This window comes from Meleagris gallopavo, chromosome 19 (genome assembly GCF_905368555.1).
Source record: "Meleagris gallopavo chromosome 19, MGAL_WU_HG_1.1, whole genome shotgun sequence".
Lineage (NCBI taxonomy): Eukaryota > Metazoa > Chordata > Aves > Galliformes > Phasianidae > Meleagris > Meleagris gallopavo.
Genome location: NC_139422.1, coordinates 8,960,001 through 8,981,983, shown reverse-complemented (window position 1 = coordinate 8,981,983; position 21,983 = coordinate 8,960,001). Strand labels below are relative to the sequence as shown.

Here is a 21,983-nt window from a genome sequence, read left to right as displayed (position 1 = left end):
AAGAAAGACAAAACGTAAAAAAATGCGTAAGGAGCAAATTGTCAGGCATGTTTAAAAACCTTTCTTCCTATGTGATGGATTCCAAAATTAACTAAGACAACTGACTTTGAAGTTTATGTCTAGTATCATAATAGTATCAATCACTTAAATTGCTTTTAATTCTTACATCAATTTTCTAATATAGTTTTGAGGAGAATGGATTGCTGCAAAGCTGTAAAAGTCCTGGTGTGGGAGACTGTCTGGCTTCTGGGATGATATAACATGCCTTCATTTTGTTAATAATAGCTAAAAAGTTTGCGTAGGAAAGGATATTTTTCAAGTGACTGTTAAATATCACATGCAATTAAAAGCCTTAATATATTTCATGATTCATTTGCTTCTTTCAGATTTGGGAAATATTTACTCCTGTTATTAACTACTAGCAGACAATTGTAAATTCAAGTAGCTTCATTGCTTGTATAATACTTAACAATCTTACATTAAATGCTTACTTAATTAAAATCTTTCTAAATGGATGAGAGCATTATGCATTGTCTACCATGTAGAAAATTCCATCAGTTTCCAAGGCAGGTGACTGTAAAAGAAGAAAGACTGTCTTGGGCTCCAGGAAAGATATTGATAAACTGAATGTGTTCCTGAAGGACCACAGAGATGGCAGGTGAGCTGGAGCACTTGCAAGGAGAGGTTGAGAGTGCTGGATTTGTTCGGCTTGGGGAAGACTTCAGGGGACCCGCGCAGCAGCCTTCCATACCTATGAGATGTTCATCAAGGTGACAGGCTCTCATACCAGTGCACTGCAGGAGGACAAGAGGTAGTGACATAGATGGAAACAAGATGATCTCACTGGATATCGGGAGAAACATGTTCACCACGTGTGCAATGAGGTGTTGAACACCGATATGGGTTGTGCAGTCTCCATCCTTTGCGATTTTAAAGACTGCGTGACAGCCTGAACCTGACCTCACACCTGACCCTGCTTTGTGCAAGAGGTTGGACTCGAGACCTGAGGTCCCTTCCAGCCTAAATTGTCGTATGGTTTGACGTCTAGAAATATAAGCTCCCGAACACCCAGGAGGTGCTTTCTGCTCATGAAAGCTGATAAATCGTAAATTGTTTTCTTTGAGTCAAGACAGAGCTCTGCCAAACCAGAATGAAATGTGTGAATTGAGAAAGGAACAATTGCTGGATCAGTTCAGCTGTAGGCTCTCTGGCCTTTTCCCCTCTGAATTGTTTAGAAATTAATTATCTATGTTCAGGATTGGTAATTTGTGTATTTCTTGTGCATGAAGTCTTTGGTATATTACATTAGATTTCCTAATTAAATTGTATCTTAAAGTTATGCTAGTGATTTTATTTATACATTCATAGATAATCTTGCTTGGATATATATAGTGTTTTCTTACTTATTTCAGTCTTAATTTTTAGTAAGTTTTCATGATGGGACCTGTATCTTTGATATTCTTTTATTCTTTGGAATTATTTTATTCAGTGCATGATTTAAGAGCAAAATAGATGCTTTATATGGAATACCATTATTTAACTGATTTACTTTTCCTGTTTTTAAATCTAATGTAAAGGAAGGAAGAATGCATTCTGTGAAATTATGAAGTCCTTACTTCTGATTTATGTTTTTGTCGTGATATCTTGTAATATTAAAAATTCACAGACATTGAGGTAAACTACAAGGAACTTTAATTGTTTCTGTTATAAATCATTGCTGCTGGACTTCTGGAAGTTCAGTAGCATTCTACACTTTCGACATAGTGTGTGCTTATGACTGTGTTACCCTCGAACTGCGTTTGTTATTTTTGAACCTCAGCTATAACATTTATTTTTTTCCACCAAAACTTTTGAGATGCACAGGTAGAAAGAAATGATCAGCAGTTTTGGATTAAATTCCTATCTAAAGAAACCAAAACTATACTAACAACTTGCTTTCATTTTTCAAAGCACTTTATGATCTTAAAACTGGTGCGCATAATTCATTAGAAGTGTGTGACAAATTTGAGGATTTTGCTGGGCCTGAGCCAAAGGTTCTCTCTTGTTAGAACGGGCTTTGAGGAGAATTGGAACATAACTGTCAAACTATTGGTGCAGAAAAAGAATTTGTTAGTCTAAAGTAACAGATCAGAATAGTCTCTAAAGTATGAAAATTTGAAAGTAAATGCTCATAAGAGTAAGGCACTCCCCCTCCACCCCTATCTGGGAGGACATAGCATGCTTTTGTATGGGGTTTTTGTGTTCTCGCCAAAGCAGACTTTATAAAAGTGTGTCAAAGCTGTAGCTTTGCCATGTAGTGTGCCAAAAGGCCTTTCTCTCCAAGGACCTCATCTTTCATCTTTTTGTGAGTGTAGCATAAATTCTTGCTGTGTGTTCAAGGAAAAAGCTAAAATGGTTTAGTAGAGCTAAAGGATGTCTTTCTTTTTTTTCTTTTTAAATCATGGTAAGTTAGAAGCCTAAATGTGATAGCGTGGACACAGTATAAATGTATTAGAGTTTAACAAATGTTCACTGGATTAGTAAAGGAAATGTAGTTTATACAACTTCTTTTATGACAGAATTTAAAAGGTCTTGCTGTAGACTCACCATGTGCTTCTTTCTTTTCTTGAAAACATACCACTAAGTTGAAAAGGGAGATGAGTCTTAGAAGGAAACTATTAACTCCGAGGGAGTTTATCATTGTTTGAGAGAAAGGATGGAATTTGCATTTGAATTGGCTCGGAGAGTAGCATGTACTACTAATCTTGTTCCTACTAGAAGCTTGTGAGTAGTTTAAGTACTTCCTTCTTTACTTTTCATGTTCTAGCCTAGTGTTGTAATAGCTCTTCCCTCTTCTCCCCTCCCCCCCAGTACATCATAAATGTTATAACTGAAACTTATAGAAGTCCTTAACTCTACTGGGAGATATCATGATGTACCTGGGCTCTGAAAGTGTTCTACAGTTGTTACTGTGGTTTCCATGATAGGACTTTTTCAGGTAGAGAGAACTCGCAGGCTTTTGCCTCTATAGAGTGCACGTTCTGCTACCCCTTATTATATTCTCTTTGTCGTAGTTTGTAATTTTAGGTAATACGTCAGTGCCTTCTAAAATTGGTGCATTTTCTTGACCATAAACAAAGTTACTTAAGTAAGGTTAAAAGTTAGTAATTCAGAAGTTGGCAAACCTTACGCATGCACCCCTAGAGCAACCTTTATTTTGTGAAGTGAAAACAGTTTGTTGCTTGAAATCTTCCTGTTATGTATTGGGGAAAAAGGTAACATTAAATAAGTAACAAAGGAAATACAAAACACACCTCTTTCTGGTAAAAAGGCTTTGCGTTGAACTTGTGCCATAATTCGAGTACCACGAGTTTTCCTATCCTACCTTTATGGTACTGTGTCAAACTTCATTGACATGATTGGAAAAATAACCAAATCTAAGCATTTGGGAATGGTGATTCTCCTAAGCTGCTGCTTTGTTTTCTGTTTCTTCAATCACTTTTAAGTACCACCAAGGTGGAAGACATTCACAAAGAACTTACTAGGACTGAAGTAACCAGATCAAGTAGCACTGTCTGAACTATTTTGTTCAAAGGCAGTTTCCAATTTGAGTTCTACAGTATAAATCAAATATGTAACTCAATTCACTTAATGAAACATCTTAAAATTTGTCATATTGCAAGTCATCATACATTTTACTTAAAACATTCCTTAGGTATGTTCCTAGCTGATATTACTAGCTTTAATAAAAAGCAAAAAGCTAGCTATAATCATGAACGTTCTTCCATTTCTTTAATTTACTTTGTGGGAAGAGATCTGTTGTTCTTTTTGCATCATGCTTTAACTGCTTCTGTCTACAGTCTTTTCTATTTCAAGTATTTACTAGTCTGCACTGCATTGGTGCTGCTGGCACTGTTTAACTAGAGAGAAAAATTCTGCACAGAAAGTCTTACTCACAAGACTTTAAACTCTTTTGTTGATTTATATATTTTTTAAAGGAGCTTGACATCTTCATCAAGTTCACAGTGGGCCTGCTTTGTTTGCTTTCTCTTGAATGCTTGATAAGATTTTTCTTCTATTGTTTTGTGCAGCAAGGACAGAGCTGGCCATGGCTGAGGTGGTTTTTTTGTAAATCCACAATATGGTCATTGTCTGCTGCTGAATAATTGTGACTGCTTTTTGTACAACCAGAACTAAGGCTTTGGCTGTGAACAGATTCCTTCTTAGCGTGAAAAGAGACTAATCCATGTAAATACAGCCCCAAAATAAAGCTTTACAGAAAAAGGGAAAGGCTGCTAAGCAGGAGGGCAGAGGTCAGCAATTTAACCTTTAACCTAACAAATAAGAAGCATGAAAGTTCCTGAATTGGTTTACAAAGGCGAGCTCCTGTGATCTGTCAGTTTTTCTTTTCACGATAGAGTTGGGTGAGAAAACTGACTGACAGCTAGTGCCTTTTTAACTGCAGGTTGAAATTAACTGCTAAACTGAAACTTTTTTAGAGAGCTTTTTTTAAATGGTTTTAACAAATAATTTTCATTCACTAGCTGTATTTGCATTTTCCTTGAATTTATAGAGGAGTTCGAGTGGCTCTCTTTAAAGAGAGTTCTTGTGAGATTCAGTTTAGATACCAAATGCTACTGAAGCATTCGATATTTCAGCATTTGAAGCATTTAAGAATTTGACACAGGCTTCTTGCAATTAACTCTGTTAATGTGCTCCTTTAAAAGTATGGCTGTTATCCCAATAACTACAAACAGATTATATTTTGAATAGAGTCAAAAAGTTGTTGTTATGGAGTTGTTGACTTAAATTAAAGGAGTAATTTTAACTGTAGTTCATACTCAGTCACAGAAATTTCCAAGGTGGTTTGTTTTTGTTTGTCCTTATTTAATCACAACAGGTAATCTCATTAAGGAGTGTTAACTTTTGCTTAGTGCATCTGAAATCAGCTGTTAATCTCAGTATAGATGTTTCTGTAACTTGTACAGACAAAGAACTTTAATTAGAGTGTCATTCAGATGGAAAAGAAATAAGAAATAATGACTTTAAAGAAGACTCCCTGTAGGTTAAGAGTAGGGACTTTTTTTTTCCTAATGTAGTAAGCAGTGTCCACACTTAGTCTGCTGATACAGGGGCCGGTAATTCTACCTGGAGAATAAGTTTAACAGACAAGCAAAGTAAATTCGGTGAAGCAAAAGATGATCCAGGTCCATTATTGTTACTTATTCTTTTTGAGTGCTCTAGACACTACTGACCTGATCCTCTTTGATGTGATGGGTATTTTTTCGTCATGAACAAAAAAAAGTGTTCTTTTTTAATTGAGAAGAGTTAGCAAGATGAGGTTATTGTAAAATTATAAGTGTAAAACCAATCCAAGACAACTTTTTTCATTCAGCCATGGTTGTTTGTTAAAGAACACAAACAAACAAAAACTCCAATTTTTTGTGCTGTCAGAGACTAGCACAGTTTTCTGTATAAAATGCTACTTTGTGCTGATTTATGGTTATGGGTCAGTGTGTGGTTCACTCCCCTGTGTTTGTGAATAACAGAGGTAAGATAGTTTAATCACTGCATCATATTCTCTTAATATGCTAACATATTCATTGTCTGTGATTAAGGTACGTTAGCTGCTCTCTGCTGAGTTCCCTCATTGGTGAGAGAAGGAATGCCATAAGATGCTCCTGACTTGTGAATGATGAGTAAAGAGTGATTTGGCCCTGCTGTGGCCCAGCAGTTTTGGTAGATCTACCTGTCAAAATTCCAAACGGTGACAGATCAATTAGCTTTTGTGAACGTTATTTTTATGGTTGTTTGTTTGTTTGTTGTTTGTTTCTTGTGTTTTTTTTTTTAAACACCTTTACATGTTGTTTCTGATAAAACTTATTTCACAGAAATTGGAACAGAAACTGAGAAAGCTGTACAAGGGATTAAAGGTGATAATCTTGGGTAGAAGATTGGGAGTAAACAATTTATAATGATAATCTATTTTCCAGAATAGGTTATAAGTTGAACTGTTTACTTGTTTGTACTTCCATAGGACACTGATGTGCACGCCCCTCTGCCCCCTGTTCAGTTGCTTGTGATTTTTCTGAACTTTTGTTACTGGACATGTGTAAAATAATGTCTCCTAACTTGATAGATAAACTAGTAAAAACAAAGGATACATAATACAGATAGTCAAATAACATAGAATTACATAGGGTCCTGTATGAATATCATCATCTGGGTGGAAAGAACCATAGTAAAACAGGAAGGAAGAACTATTGCCAAAATAAAATTCACTGTACCAAAATACATGATCTGTCCTAGACTTCATTGGCTGTTACACATGTAGAGAAGGAATGAAAAAAAACAAAATGAAACCTTGTTGGGAGTATTTTTAGCAGTATTTTTACACACTGAATTCATTCAGGGATTTCATGTGCTACTGAAGGGAACTGGACTAGCAACTCCCATTGCATTCTAATGGGATTTACTGAATCCCATCTTTGCTTCCTTTAAAGATAGAATATGAGAACTATGTTGAAACGACATAGTTAGGAGTATAAACAACAGTAACATTACTTCGTTTGAATTGGTTCTTATATGCTTTTATCACTTAAGTAAATAAATAATTCTTCAGGTATGTCAAGTTGACCTGTAAGATACCTAGATATCTTTGAGATCTTCTGTTTCAAAGACTCTTAAATAAATAAATGATTGCTATAAAAAGTAAGTAATAAAAATTCAGATGCTAAATTGTGAAGATAAAAGAGTTAATTATCACAGTATAGTTATGCAGTAGAATCAGGTGTCCTTCATCTATTTGTAAGATTTGTATTTCAATTAATATTATTCAAACCATGTTCTTTATTTTTTTGTTAATGACTGTAGGGTGGTGCAGACAAGTAAGGAAAGATAGTAGGACAAGAGAAAAAGATACAGCAGAATGGAAATTGACTCTGAAGATAGTAGACCAGGACCAGGCTGTGATAAAGGGCAGGACCAAATGGTGGTAAAATATGTCATTAAAAAACAAAACCAAAACAACAAAACCACCAACCCTTACCAATAAGCAAATAGACCACTTTCCTTCCAACAAGTATGAGATTGTCTTCTGAAGCTGTTCTCCACTTGTACCTATAGTAGTATCTGATTTTTGTTTTATGTGATACTTGTCTGTAGATCATTTACTTGGTTTAATTCTAGAAGTCTATCAAACAAATAAAAGTAGATCACATAGGGCATGTAATTATCTGTAGAAGTATTAGCTACGTCCACAAATCCATTAAAACTCATACTTCTAATTATCACAGAGTAATACATCAGTCACGTCACTTTATCTGGATATGACATTTGCACATGGAAAAAAAATGCTGTAGATACCTGTTTATCTTGCTCTTTTGTGAATGATGTCCTTTCACACTGAAGATGATGCTTGTTCCTTTTTGTTGCTTTTAAATATCTTACCTTTGTTTTTGAGAATTTATCTTTGTTTTTGTTTTTAATGATATTAAAAATCGTTTTGATTATGGCTTCAGAAAATTTGTTTATTAACCATTCACTAAAAATACATAGTGCTTCGGTGCGTCCTGGATTCTGTCAGTGCTTTTTAATTGAATAGCTTTTTAAAGTATTTTCTCGTGGAAAGAATTATACTGCTTTGTGAACGCATAGGCAGTATTCATAAATCCGAGTTAGTGAGCAAATAGAGTTATTTAATGGTTCAATACTTTATATTTTGACAAACTGTAGAGATAAAAAGTAACAGAATCTCAGTTTGCCACTTCTTTTGGAGATTGCAAAGTATATGCTTTGTAACTCCTGAAATACCAAATGTGATGTCTGGTAATGCAGTAGTTATAGTGCTTTTCATTTTTGATCTATTTCTTGATTGTTTATTTTACCCTGGATATGGAATTAGGTCCTTCAGTAAACCAACCTGAATCAATTCCATGCCGAGCCTTAACCCTTGGAATGCAGTGGATTTCACATGAACAATTAAATTTGAGTATTCACATCATTTTTAAAATAGTCACACATCCCAATTTTGTTTATCTCAAAGTTTTAAAAACCTAGCGACCTCATTGCAGCTTGACTATAATTACCATGTTTAAACTTCTATGCATTTTTTAGTTTAAACAGCCTTTGTTTTTTTTTTTTTTAACGAAAAGAAAATTAATGAGAAGAGACAAAGAGACATCAAAGAGGTTTTCCCTCTGATTGCAGTGTTAGAAGTTTTGCCTGAAAATAGGTTACATTTCTTCTGTTTTCAGCTGAATCCTCATTAACTTTACATTTTAATGATGTCCAGAGCAAATTATGCCATTACTGTGGATGCCTTAAAGGAAAGCTTAAAGGACACCTTTTTAATGTTTGTTTCTTTATTGGTGGCAGTATTTGTACCAGTATTATAAACAATGTTAGAATACTAAAAGTAAACCCAAGACATAAAGATATCTTCTCCTTTTTGCCATACTTACAGGTAGAGATATGTGCTATATATGTAGTAGAAGTATCTTTGGTTAATATTTAACACATGTTCAGCATGTTAGGGGGATATCTTCATCACTGCAGAGGAAAAATGTAAATCATGTCCTTTGAAAGAGTTTGCAAATTACTTCTCCATCTTATAATCAGTTTAATTTATAATGATAGAATGGAGAGAAGGATGATGTAACAGAGCTTCTGAATTTTTGTTTTCCTGAGCCTTCAGTGTAGTAGGTGATTGAAATGTTAATGAGGTGATGGTTTGTATTTTTACATTGAGATGAAGCATTATTGCAGGAAGTCTGGAATTTCAAATCTTTTAATTTAGGGGGACAGTATGAGCTCTGGTTCTGTCTTCTAATAATAATAATAAATAAATAAATAAAACCCCTCACCTCCTTCCAAACAGAGTATAACAGTGCTGCATTAACTTTCTTTTTCTGCTTGCCTTCTTTCCCCCTCACACTGTTCCCCAAGTAAGTGTGTGGTTTTAACTGTTGATCATTGAAACGTAAGACAGTCTGGAAGATCTTGTGGACAACTGAGGTTGTCTTTTTTACTGTCTTCACACCTGGTGTCTGCAAATTGTGAATAGGATCTTTGATTTTTTTTGGGCTGCACTCTGATAAATAAATACATTTTTTTAAAGTGGAGTTGTAGTGAAGGAGTGGGAGCAGAAAGAAAAAGGAATGTCTCAAAACTCATCTAATAGAAGTTGAAATCCAATTGACTTTGTGAAATGTTGTCATTTAAGATTTGAAAGGCTTGTACTAAGTGACTGTATTGCCATAATGGAAACACATTTTTATTCCTATCAGTATGTTTCTGTTTGGCATATAATTTTACTGAGATGGAGTCTTGCTTGTGTATGTTCAGTATTTCAGGTCTGTATTTCTGAAAATTTTAATTCCACAATTCATGTGTTCCAGACCTTAATTCCTGAATGGCTGTCTGTCCACTGTAGCCTTACCAAATGTTTGGTGTTGATGTTCATCTGCAGGTATAGCAAAGCTGTCTTCTGTAGTCAAGCATTACTGCACATGCTTGTGGTTAGCTTAGATAAGATATTCCTGAGAGCTCACACTTGTCTTTTGGTCCTGTAAACTTCACTTCAAGAGTACTACTATTTTTTGTATGGGCACCTCAGAAGTTTTATTTTCTTGACCTATTTATATTTAGGTCTTACATAAATGATTTTTTTTCCTTTTTATTTTAAACTCAAGGAAATTTTTTGCTAAATTGTTTTTTGCCTGGTTAATGCCTTTCTTAAGTGATGGACAAGTATGGAGGTATATGATATCTCCATCATCAGTAATTAATTGAATAATTCAGGATTCACTAGACAAAAAGTAAAACTAAATGTAACCTTTCTGTTTGGTATGATTTTTGCGTATTCTTTAAAAAAAAAAAATATATATATATATATGTATATATATCTGTAGAAACTGTTCCGAAGTCTAAGTTCTCATAATTAAGTATGACTGACCAAAGCATGTACCAATCTGATGCATCTTAGATCGTCTCTTATTAGAAAATGGGTTTAATTCTTTCAAGTCTCCATAAGTCAGATGCTTGAAAACAGCTTTCAAAAGTGGTGGCTTAAGTTCCTGGCTTAGTTTATGTCTTTTAGCTTAGATACTTTCTGATGTTAATTTGAACATCATGTTATTACAGAAGAAGAGACCGAATGCTGTTTGCTGTCTCTTTTTTTCCGCACCCTTATTTTGTAATTATCAGAGAATTCACAGTAATTTATCTTTAGTTGAGACACATAATAAAGAATAATGATTAATAAGGCCTGGCTAACAGAGAAATGCACTATTATTTCTTTGTCATACAGGATTTTTGTATAGAATTATATTAGCAGTAAAAACCTGACATGTTCTTCCTGGTAACTTACTCTGCAAATATTTGCGGAGTGGCTGTTTCCAGCCAGTTATGTGTTAATGATGGCGCAAGGTTGAAACATTCCAGTCATTCATACTCCTGTCCTCCCTCTCTTGTATGTGTTTCTTTGCTCAGCATTTTTGCCATGTTTCTTGGCTTTGTTGTGGTCAATTCAGTCAGTATAATAGCAAAGACATTGGCTTTTTTCTTTATGAAAGAATTATGTTAGAGATATACTATAACAGAGATAAGAGCTATTTATGTCCCAAGCTATTGATTTTTAATTAGTGTTGCCTGGGCTCATATATGTTGGCAGAATTGCTAACAGCTTGTGGCATTTTTTAATTCACATCTTCTTTTTGAGTATTTTGACAGTGTCATTCATATCTCATGAAAAAGTACCTTGTCAGGTTAAATGCGTTAAAACACCGAGCAAAAAAAAAAAAAAAAAAAAGAGAGAATGGAACATAGGGCTGCCTAGAAACCTTGATCCATTGCCAAAGTATTTAAACAATTTAGTGTTTTGGTTTTCTAGCTCCAAGCTGCTTCTCAAATCCCTTGCTAATTAATCCAGTTAATTCTTTGTAGACTAACTGTATGCAGGGCTTTTTCTTGTGCTTGTATCGCTGAGAACCCTGTTTTGTTCAAAGCAAACTTAAGCTCAGTTATAAAGGTTGTAGTAAAAAGGTGAATACTAGTAGATGTAAATACAATGTTTTGAGCCTTATTAAGAGGAGTTGTGTTTGTGTGCGTAGCTTCTAATTTAATCTTTCATGTTTAAAAATTAAACATTTATGTTTGTAGTAAAAATATCATTTAAGAAATGGGAATAGAGCCACTATGGAATAATGGTGTGAAGTATCAGTGTTGTGATATTGCAATTACTGATATACATGTTTACTTTTCAAGAAGGAAAATATTGGAAATATTGTTCTCTACTCTGTAATGAATGATGGAATATAGGGCAAATAGCAGTTTGGGATTGAGAGTTCTCAAAAGTGACCTGTTGATTCTCTTCGATCAGCAGACTGAAGTCCCTTGATTACAATACAAAAGTGTATAAATTCCAAAGCAGCAGCAAGGATGTGAAGAGCTTGGAAGCCTGATTAGGCATGTTATGAGCTAATGGGAGAAGAGTGCATGCTCGTATTTAAGGTGTTTGTCTGTTAAAAGCAGCTGTCTCTATTGGGCATACTGTGGTGGTTTTGAGCTTCTTCATTTTAAGATTTGTTTAAAAACTCCTCCTCATTTTCTGCTTATCGGTGCCAAACGTTCGGCTGTGTGCAGTAACACAAGGCTCCCTCTTGGTGTTTTTTTCTACCAGGTGCTGTGAGAAAAGCCTCTGAATATTCTTATGTTCCTCTCCATCAGTTCTCTGAGTTATTCTGAGAAGTTGTATCTGAGGACTTTTTGTCTATAGGACACATCTTTCCTTCCTGTTCTGTGTAATACTACTTGTTTTTGCAAACGAGTTATGATGTGCAGATCGAGGAGAATCTGATGGTGCTGCCCCTGTCCCGACAAGTTACACTTCTCCTTTCTTTGGATAGATTTGCATGGCAGCACGATGGGAGATGATGGCCATCTGCATGCACTTTGCTGCCTTGTAGATAAACCTGTGGAGAGCAAAAAAAGTGGAAGTGGTTTAAAGCCACATTTTTAGGTTTCCTTTGAAATTTATAGTAAAGGACAAAATATTTTCAGTGGAGCTGTTAAGGGTGGGCAGATTGTAAAGAATTGGCAGTTACTGAAAAAGTCTGAAAGTGTGATTTTCTTATATAATAAAACTGGGTGGGGACATGATAAGGGAAATAAATGAAATTGGTAGTTTTCTACATACCTGATTTTCAGGGCTTGTTGTTAAATGAATATAATGTGGTCTGTGAGATGTTTGAACTCCGAACTAGACTAGTATATGGTAGCAGGATATGTGCTTGCATGCATCTTGGAAGTGCCCAGTATCTTTAAAGATTCCCTGCACTCTTCTATTTTGCAATTAAACATTCTTTTGATAGCCTTTCATTTTCTGCAGTACCAAAAATATTTTTAAATTTTTTATGGATATGGTAGGTTTCCTGTCTAGTTGCACTGAATATCGGCAAGCTCCTTTTTACATAAAACAAATAACTCTTTGAGCTGTTGGTACTGCTTTAAATGTACTAAGCTTCCTTTTTTAGAAGCCATCTTTTATTACAGCATCACACATGGCATAAAGTGAGCACTGCTAATAGTTGCTGAAAGCATTGCTCATACAAAATACGTCAGTACTGCAAGTGTGCACTTACCCACAGTCCTCCCCAGTGCTTGATGCTATCTTGGTAATGAACTTTTACTCCAAAAGAGGGAAGTTTCTTTTTTTCTTTCATCTTCTGGTCATTGGATAGATGAGGTGTGTTTTACCAAATCAAGACCTCTTCCCCTGGACCTTCTTCACTAAATTTTGAATGCTTTTCGAGAAGCTCAACATCTGCCATCAACCCGTCTGACTCCACAGGAAGTTTTTGCAGGAGAGCGTATTGAATGCTTTCCCTGTTTTTACAAGCTTTCTTCTTGTGCACTGCTTTAGCTTGTGGGCTTTCACAGCATGCAGTGATGTAGCTGTTATTGATGCTCACTCTGACCAGTCCAATCTGTTTTTTAACTCTTTTTCTGTTTACTGACCCTTACAAGTTTGCATTAACGTTTTGGTAGAATGAAGAGTGCTAATATGGCTGATAAGTTGAGATAGGAGTGTTATGCAGTTGAAGCTGAAACAGAATCGTGAAATTAAGTACTGAAGGGCACAAGGTTATGTTCTTAAGTGTACAAACAAGATGATTATTGCTAATTTATATGTGGACTTGCTTGCCTTGAAGCGCAGTAGTCATTTAGATTTCAGCAGTTGTAATAAAATTAAGCATGACTCTCTAAGGAAGTGTACACTCTTGTAGAAGCCACACCGTGCTATTATTGCTCTTCATAAAAATGTATCCTGAAAAATGATGTACTGCCACTTTCCTGTGGCAGTTTCATTGTTGATAGTATCTGTTCAATGCTATTTGAATAACTAAAGCATTCTGAAATAAACAGGGATATAACTACAGAAATTTTGAAGCTCTGAAAGCCGAGAATGGTTCAGAAGAGCTTTTATATAAGATGTTATATTGCTTTTCAAGGAGGTTCCCATAAGAGAAGGTGTTTGTGCAGATCAGTAAAGCACAACAGAGTCATTGGGAGCAGGTGTACTCTACTGAAGTAACATGTGGTAACTTTGAAACTGAAACTGGTTTGATAGTATCAATATTGAAAGTATGAAAGTAAGGTCAGAGTTTTAGACATTGTAAAGTTACATAGCTTGAGGCTTAGAAATCAGTATTCACTGTTGGATGTTTAACAAAGAAGGTATTCTCTGTGTAGTTTAGCCAATTATGCAACTGCAGAAGAGTCATGGTTTACTGTGGATTTTTATGTTTGTTTTCTATTATAACACTTCAAGAGCTTATGGTTGGCTAGAACACTTTTGTTCCAAGTGCTTTTTCAATCAGTTCAGATTAAACCTGAAATGTGATGGTCTGTATGGCAGTGAACATATTTATACAGTGCCTGATAGGTGTTTGACTAATAATATGTCTATCAGAATTTATGATGGTAGAATTTGAGAAAAAGGATTTTTTTTTAGAGGTGTTACTCTGTCAAGTGTTCTGTAATATGTAGTGAAAATGATGCAGTTTGGAAAATGTTTTAAGGTTTATAAACAATTTTATAGTAATGAAGGGTCTGGAAGTATGTTGAAAAATGCAGTTTGTTTTCATTAATAGTATCTTTAAGCTTTTTGTAATGTAGTTGACTGATTGCAATGGCCATGTTGTGGTTTTATGTGTGTTTCTTTTAATACAGTATTCCTAAAAAGCAATATTGCATTAAAATGTTATTCCTGACCTTCTTCAAAACAACAAAGAGAATTAAAAATCAGCTGGCTGACAGGAAAGTAGGAAATGTGACATTATGCAAAAATTTATCTTAAAATTAATTGAGTGACAGTGCTTATTAACACGCCACTGTTATGTATGAATTATGCTGGCTATAAACTGTCACTTTACTAATGTAAGTCTTATATTTTTGCTTTAAAAAGCTGACATGAATAAATACATTTTGGGGCTTGACCATTCAGCAAAAACAATCTTGGGAAGCAGATCAGCGTACATAAGCGATGTTGAAATACACGCCTTGTAAATATTAAAGAGGGAGACTGTTTCTTGTAAAAATGTCAACTCTCCAGTTGCTTTGGTCTTCTTGCGTAACTTGAGAATTTGCATTCTGGAAACATAAGCTAAATTGGCAGATTTATGCAGTCACTGCTTGTGTCTGGTGCTGAACTCTAGACGATGCACTAACTCTGGGTTACTGTTTGCTGTGTGCTAGCTACATATGATGGGCTGCTTATTTTGCTTTCCATATTGCTTCTGAGAGTTAAGAAAAATTGTAACCTGTAAGTTCTGCCCTGGGTGGTACTGGCACTTCCAGATCGCCACCTGCAAATCATAGTATGAAATATTAGTTAACTATTTCTTAGGACAATGAGTGCTTGCCAGCTGCTGTTGAAGTGAAGAGGCTGTCACCAGGCAACTCTACTGTCTCAGAATATAAATGCAAAGTGGCAGGAGAAAATCAAATTCGGTGTTCGTGGCCTGAGCAGATCTCCTTTAAATTTATAGTGTGCTGAAACCTTTATAAGAAAAACAATCCTCATTGAAAAGAAATCAATATTTATTTATTTATTTATTTTCCAAAATGAAGACCCGCCTAAGTGATGTGCTTCTATCCAGCTTCTATAGTTACTTTTCTATAATTATTACTAGTCTGTAAAACACTTTGGAATGCTTTGTATTTCATTTCATAAGCCTGACTTTGTGGCTTCTTGAACACTGAATTAGGATGTGATTTAATGGTATTTTTATAAATTTTAGTTTCTGTGTAAGTTGACTAAAATTACAGGAGGGGAAACAAAAAAGAGAAATGAAAAGCCTAATTCATTTGAAATTGACTCCTTCCTGGACTCCTGGAGTTTGGCTTAGGTTTCCAATCATACTGAACTTCTGGGTTCACTGAAGAACAGCTGGTTATGAAGAGAAATGTTCACTTAAGTGCATAGTAAAACAAACTCAAAATATGTCAACCATGCTTTAATGTAGGTATCACAATAGTAATTAACCCATGCATGTAAAAGATCTGATGACCTTCATTAAAGGTGGTACAAATATGTAACAAAACTTGAAATAAACACCCTTATGTCTTCTGTATTTGAGCTATGATGTTATTTTAGCTCTAGAGCTGTCTTATGCATCCAGTTGTTGTAGTTCTACCTTTGTTGTGTCAGTATCACCAGTTTAAAAATTATCTGAGCTGAAAGTTTTCTGTTTTTCTTTTAAAGAACTAATTTTGAGCTTTATGGTCATCAGAGTGATCTTACACCTTCTAATTTGTCCTTGTTCTTACAGTTTAGAATGTTAGTCAATGAGAAATTAATCTGTACTGTAATGTGATGGATTTTATGCTGATTTCTTGACATGGACGTAGCAAAAGAAGTTATGAATTCAGTATAGAGGTAATTCCCCAACTGTATTTAGTACACAGTATGCTCTGCCTAGCATCACTGCTCTTTCACGTCAGTGACTGAAAGAATTGGTAAGGTTTTGATTGAAGTTGGCACCATTCCATTTGAGAACTCAAATCATTAAATAGCAGCAGTTGAAGTTGGACACAATATCTTATAAAAGAGTCTAACTAGTCTGATGTGTAACTGTCTAATATTCTTAGAAAGTGTGATCTGTTTCAATCAAAAAAATAGACGAGTTTACAGAGAAAATGAACTCAGTGAGCTCTTTCACTGCTCTTGGGTTCTTGTATGTAATGATGTTCTTCAGCTGTGTGACTCAGGTATGAGCTCTAGATGGCTGTAAGTTTGACACTGACTCTTCTAGAGGCTTTTTTCCTTGCTTTCTTCTGTTCAGTCTGTGTGTGAAAAAGTCACATGAGCTTATTCCCAGGAGAAGACAAGATATATGCCATCCAGTTCATAAACATAGCACAGTCATGCAAGCTGGTATTTTCATATTTTGGGATAGCTTCATTGTATTGCTGGCAGTATTTGTGTTTTATGTACGGTTCTTTGTGTGTGCTTTTTTTTGTTTTGTTTTTTTCTTTTAACATAGTTTAGAAGGTATTATTATAGAATTTTCTTTTATACTTTGGTTGTTTTCTTTACTTTAGACTTTCAGAGTAAGGAATGCTTCAAAAAGAAAAATTGAAGTCATAAAAGCTTTATATCCAGGAAAAAAATCACTTTATAGGTGTTTTCTTGCTGAACTTGTTCTGAGGCTTCTTGTCTGGCTGGCGTGCGTGCGTGTCTAAGTTTCTCCTCTCTCTCGTTTTCTCCACTCCCCTCTTTTTCCTCCTCCCCTTTTCTCCCCCACCCTAAGATGCTATCTGCATGCCAAGCTTGCAGCAGTTTAGGGCCAAGTCCAAGTGTCCAGCTGTACCGAGTGCAGGACATCAGGAAGTCTGCAGAGGTTTGGAAAGAAGTTTCAATTACTTTTTCATTGTGCCATATAAGTACTGTAATGTGTAATGGGTGTTGAAATTAAAGTTGCTCTGAATGAAATTCCATTTCATTTTAGCAGGACAACAAAAAAAGAGCGTGACTTAATGATTAAGTTAGGAGGAAAAAAGAAGTAATTCTCACTGCAGAATAAACTTGAACTTACTACATCTGAATGATTTGTAGCCATTGTGGAATAAACTGACTTATTTATTTTTCTGCACAAGGAAGCTGGCAGTATGTGCTGTATTTTGTGTGCTTGACTGGAGGAAGTATTTTCTGATGATTGAAGAACTTTCCTGGCTCTGTAGTTTCCATACTCTTCATGGAGTATGCAGACTCATAATCTTCAAATTATGCAGACTAATTTGAGATGCACTATTTTTAGAAGTAATTAATCATGCTTCTTTTAAAAGCAAAACTCTTCATCTTATCTTTGATGAAAAGTTGAGAGTAAAAGAGCATTGTAGTTACAGTAATACGCTATTGTAGCATATTCCCATCCCATCATCTGGAAAATTAAATCAGGTTACAGCACGGATTGACATCTGGGCCATTGAGGAGGGGAAGGTAGCATCTTAAATGCCATGAAATTGAACAGTGGGATTATACTCAAATTAGCTGTGGACTGTATACTTCTGTACCTGGCTTTTCATTGAATGTGATTCTGTAGGGTAAGGCTGTGATAACTTTTAGAACTTTGAAACTTTGTGAACTTGGTGTGGTCATGTAGTGTGGAGCCATGGGTTTGGTCTGTCTGCTTACTAACATTCCTTAAATACCTGGCATGTACAAAACTGAAATGCTGCTGTGACAGTTGCAGGAAAATTTTACTCTTCTGTCACAGGAAAACAGCATTGTCTTTTCTCCCCTATTTTCGAAATGAAAAGTGTATTCAGTGACAGAAATTTCACATACTGTTCATGTGAGAGGTGACTCAGCTGTTCTGTTGGTAGTTTCCCTAAAAACTGCCTCTGAAAAACAGCGACAGAGGAAGCAGCTTGGAAAATAACTGCCTGGTTTGTTTTGTTTGTATGTTGTTTTGTTTTTGTGTTTTTTAATTGTTTCTCCCTAGAAGAGAGCATCTGTTGTGGTAATACAGAATAGTGGATCTGTAGGGTTTTGGCCAAACTGCATTTTATGGGCAGGAGCTGCTTTGCATGGAGCTGTATCTTCTGGGAAGAGAGTTTACAATGATGTTCGTGGAGTTGGTAAGTGAACCCGCTCTGACTTCCGTGAAGTCACTCAGGAAACATAGGGAAGTTCACGACATGCCATTGGATTAAAAGCTATTTAAGATGAGTATAAACATTAGCAGTAAAATGAATTTGACTTTTCTTAGTGCAGTTTTATTCTGAGGTCTGTCTCTTTATGTTTCATTGCACTTGTACCCATACAAGAGGGGGAGGCTGCAAATAAGACAGTGTATGTTAGTTTCCTTTTGGAATAGTATATACATTCTGCTTTACATTTGCTACAGCCTAGGAATTTCCAGTGCAGTGTTTCAGCATGCTGTTAATACATATTTTGTCAACAGTTGCTAATGGCAGAAATACAAATCTTGTCATCTTTTTTGAGCTGAAACTTATAAAATCAGATGTGATAAACATAAATGTGAGGTAATTGTTACCATCAGTGCAGAAGTTCAACCTGTGGCACAATTTGAAGTTCATCTTGTGAACCAGTTCCATAATTCTTACGACATTTTTCTTGATGTGAGCTTTCGCTTTGTCTGTTCATTGGTTTGCAGTGTGGCCTTTCGCTGACCTGAGCTTTTAATGCTTTCTAATTGTGGATGACTGGTGCACTGGAAGTCTTCATACTCTTTACTTCATTGATTATGGAAGAGATTGGTTAGAAGGATTTCAGACTATCTATTTCTCTGATGTTTGCAAATAGATTAGACTTCTCTGAGCTCGGAAGAATTTTTTTAGATGTATTTACTTTGCCTGTGGAGCGTAAAAATGGAAACATGTTTGAACATAATTGTGTTAGGTCTTACAATAAGAACCTCTAGTAGATGTCCAATGTGAAGGGTTTTTTAATTGTCTGGAGATTCAGTGGAGCTACATCTAATTCTGTCTGCATACAGCGTGCAAAGCAAATCAGTGTTAGTCCAAGTGTTCAAGGATTTTGAGTTAGTTTAGGCTTATAGGCAAAGTTGGCAGTCAGTTAGGAAATATTTGGTTAAAACATGGGCATGTGAGTGCTGAAGGGTATTTTGCTGATGCTCGTGGTGGTTATTAAAGCAGAATGCTGAATTCCTGTTCGAGCTGCCTTTCTGTTTGTATGCTTGTTCTGCCCCAGTTTGAAGAATTTGGAGATTGTGTCCGTCGTGATTTAGAGCAGGTATAGGTAATGAGGCAGCTTGTGCTTTTTTTTTTTTTTTCCAATGGAGAGCCAACCATACTGAGTACTGTAGTCATGTTAGTTTCATAGATCTTTTTTTTCATAAAGACACTGTCTGTCTCACTTTATTGTGTATCTAAGCAGAGTTGAAAATAACTCTTAAAGAAAGATTATATCAGCAGTGAAGAATAGAGAAAGCTAAGAAAGCTGTAACAATGTGTGACGTGTTCTCTTTCCATTCTGTAGTGTTTTCCAAATAAAGATACCAAAAGTTTAGTAAACATTCCCAGACAATTTAGAAGCTGAAATGACTGAGCGGATGCAGTATAAATATACAGTACTTGTAAAAACGTGTAGGCATGTGGTAGCCAGGTGTAAATTAAAGGTGACTTTCTCAACTGTAGGGTTCCAGATTATGTGGACTGGTTGTTTGGATGCTGTTGTGAGATGTATCATCAGAAGCAGACTGTATCCAAACCATATATGCCAGTGTCTTAATTAACCAAGGTAATCAGGAATGATCCCACCAAGAACTTTGTGCATCTAAGTTTGTATTTCTGTTTTTTCCACTGAAATTTGTGGATGAGAAATTAAGTTAAATTTCATGCATCATGAATTTAATTAATTTCTTCTGGTGTATGCAGTTGATTGACATGAAAAGCTTTCATTTATATTAAAAACAGTATAGCTTGTCATGAATTGTTACAGTGTTCTCAATACATGCTCTCAAGGTTTATGTAAGTAGATGTTGCCACATTCCATCTTACCAACAAGTCCTTGCTTTGCTGAAATATAAAATGGATTGTCCTGTAAATTGTTACTTGGAAGACTTGTCTATAAAGGACTGCTCATGTGAGTTCAGCTGTGTTCATATGTTTGCACACTTAGCATGATGACACGCATAGAGATGTAAGAATTTTCGGGCTAAGGTTTTAAAGGCCAATTTCTTGCTTTGCAGTTTGTTAATGTAGAGGGATTTGCTCATATACATATATGAAATTCAGTATATTATGTATATAATTGTATGTGTTACAGCTAAGCATCTGAATATCTGAAAAATTAAGCTAGAAAGTTGTCTATCATTGTACAGTCTTGCTGTGATGCTAACTTGATTACTCTTACCAAAGGTTTGCACCTGCTAGCAATTGAGTTGCCCAGCTCGACTGAAATAAACTTTGTCATTAAAAATCTAGGATGGTACAACTCTAAAGCAGCAGTACAAGGTGCGTGTGTCATAAAAATGAGTCACTGCCCCCCTCTCGCAAGCCTTAGATACAGTGTGGTATGACAGTAATTGAACAGTAGAGATTGTGTATGCAACATCCCTCCCTACATAACGTTTCTGGAAACACTGTATAAAGAGTGCAGAATCTGGTGGGCATAGCCCTGTGCTGAGCTGCAGGTACCCAAAGCAATGGAATTTGTGCAAATGGTAGAAACTGCATAGTATGCTGGTTGATTTTTCTATGCATTACATGCATTATACTTCTTATTCTGAACTGTTATGTGATCTTTGTATGGGTGGTTGTTGTTGTTGTTTTTAATAATTAAAAAAATTCCTTTGTAGTAAGGGCTCTGGCCTTCTCAGTCATATTGCTTTGAAAAATGAATGGCTTTGAAGAGAGCTGTTTTAAATAGGTTGTCATATAAATAATTTCAATCATGGTGTTTTGTTGTTTTATGAACATCTCTAAGTTAAACTTAACGTAACTTCTCAGAGAATATTACCATGATATTTTTTCTGACAATCCAAAGGAATAAGGACATTGCATTAGTCTGAGTGCTCACTAATCTGAAGTGTCTAATGTCTGTTAACCTGGTGGTTCAGGACTGTATTAGTTAGCTCTTTCAAATTCCAGATATATATATATATATATATATATATATATATATATTTTTTTTTTTTTTTTCTAAGGAGTGTAGGTTTTTCTAGAAACGCTAAATTGAAGCACTTTTTTACTTCTGACGGAAACATAGTGCATAGGGTTATAGACTAAAATTCAGTGTAGCACCAAGATGTCTTATAAAGTCATTAATATATAAATTGAGTTGTAACCATACATCTGTATGTATGTATATGGTCACTGATTTTGGACTTCGTGCATTTTGTGTGTATGTTTTTTATACGCTTTTTGTCTTTCTGGAGGAGGGTAAAGGGAGAGCCTTGAAAAGTCCTTCCCTGCACTTATCAACATAGCAGCCTCAGCTGCCCTTCTTGGATCCCCTGCCAGGGTTGCTATCATCTTCTGATCAAATATTAATGTGTGATTCTCTGCTTGCTCACTAATCCAAAGCCAATTAATATTATCTGTCAATTATTTACAGATCCTGAGGTGCGGAGGCAATTCCCAGAGGACTACAGTGACCAGGTTTGGAATGCGTAATTAATTTTTTACATGACAAAATTTATTTCAGGGTTGTACAACATATTATTGCTGCTCTTTTTACTGAAAGAGATAAATGCATTCTTAGAAAGAAAAAGAAGCTGTAATTGGGGAAAGAGGATAAGAACATTTTCACATTTAAAGTAGAAAATGGGAGAATTTTGGATCTCGTAAGATTGTTTTACAATCTTGCTTTTACAGTCAAACGTGAGAATGGGAAGAAAATTCATTAATAAATTTTAGTTTTTGCCTTTAGGTGCCACAGTCTGCAGTTTGTTTGACAGTCGTCACTTCGTTGTCTGAAAGGTTTATGGCTGTGTTTAACAGGGCACCTGGCT

The 21,983-nt window shown here is 35.5% G+C and overlaps 1 protein-coding gene across 14 annotated transcripts in view; it reads left to right on the top strand.

The window, feature by feature from the left end:
- Window positions 1-21,983, top strand: part of DENND1A (DENN domain containing 1A) — a 174,585-nt gene that overhangs the window by 6,132 nt on the left and 146,470 nt on the right. For all 14 annotated transcript variants that reach the window (XM_085239413.1, XM_085239403.1, XM_085239405.1 and 11 more), the window contains exon 3: window positions 21,587-21,630. In XM_085239413.1, coding sequence (XP_085095539.1) covers window positions 21,587-21,630 — 44 coding nt within the window. The remainder of the gene's footprint in view (window positions 1-21,586; window positions 21,631-21,983) is intronic.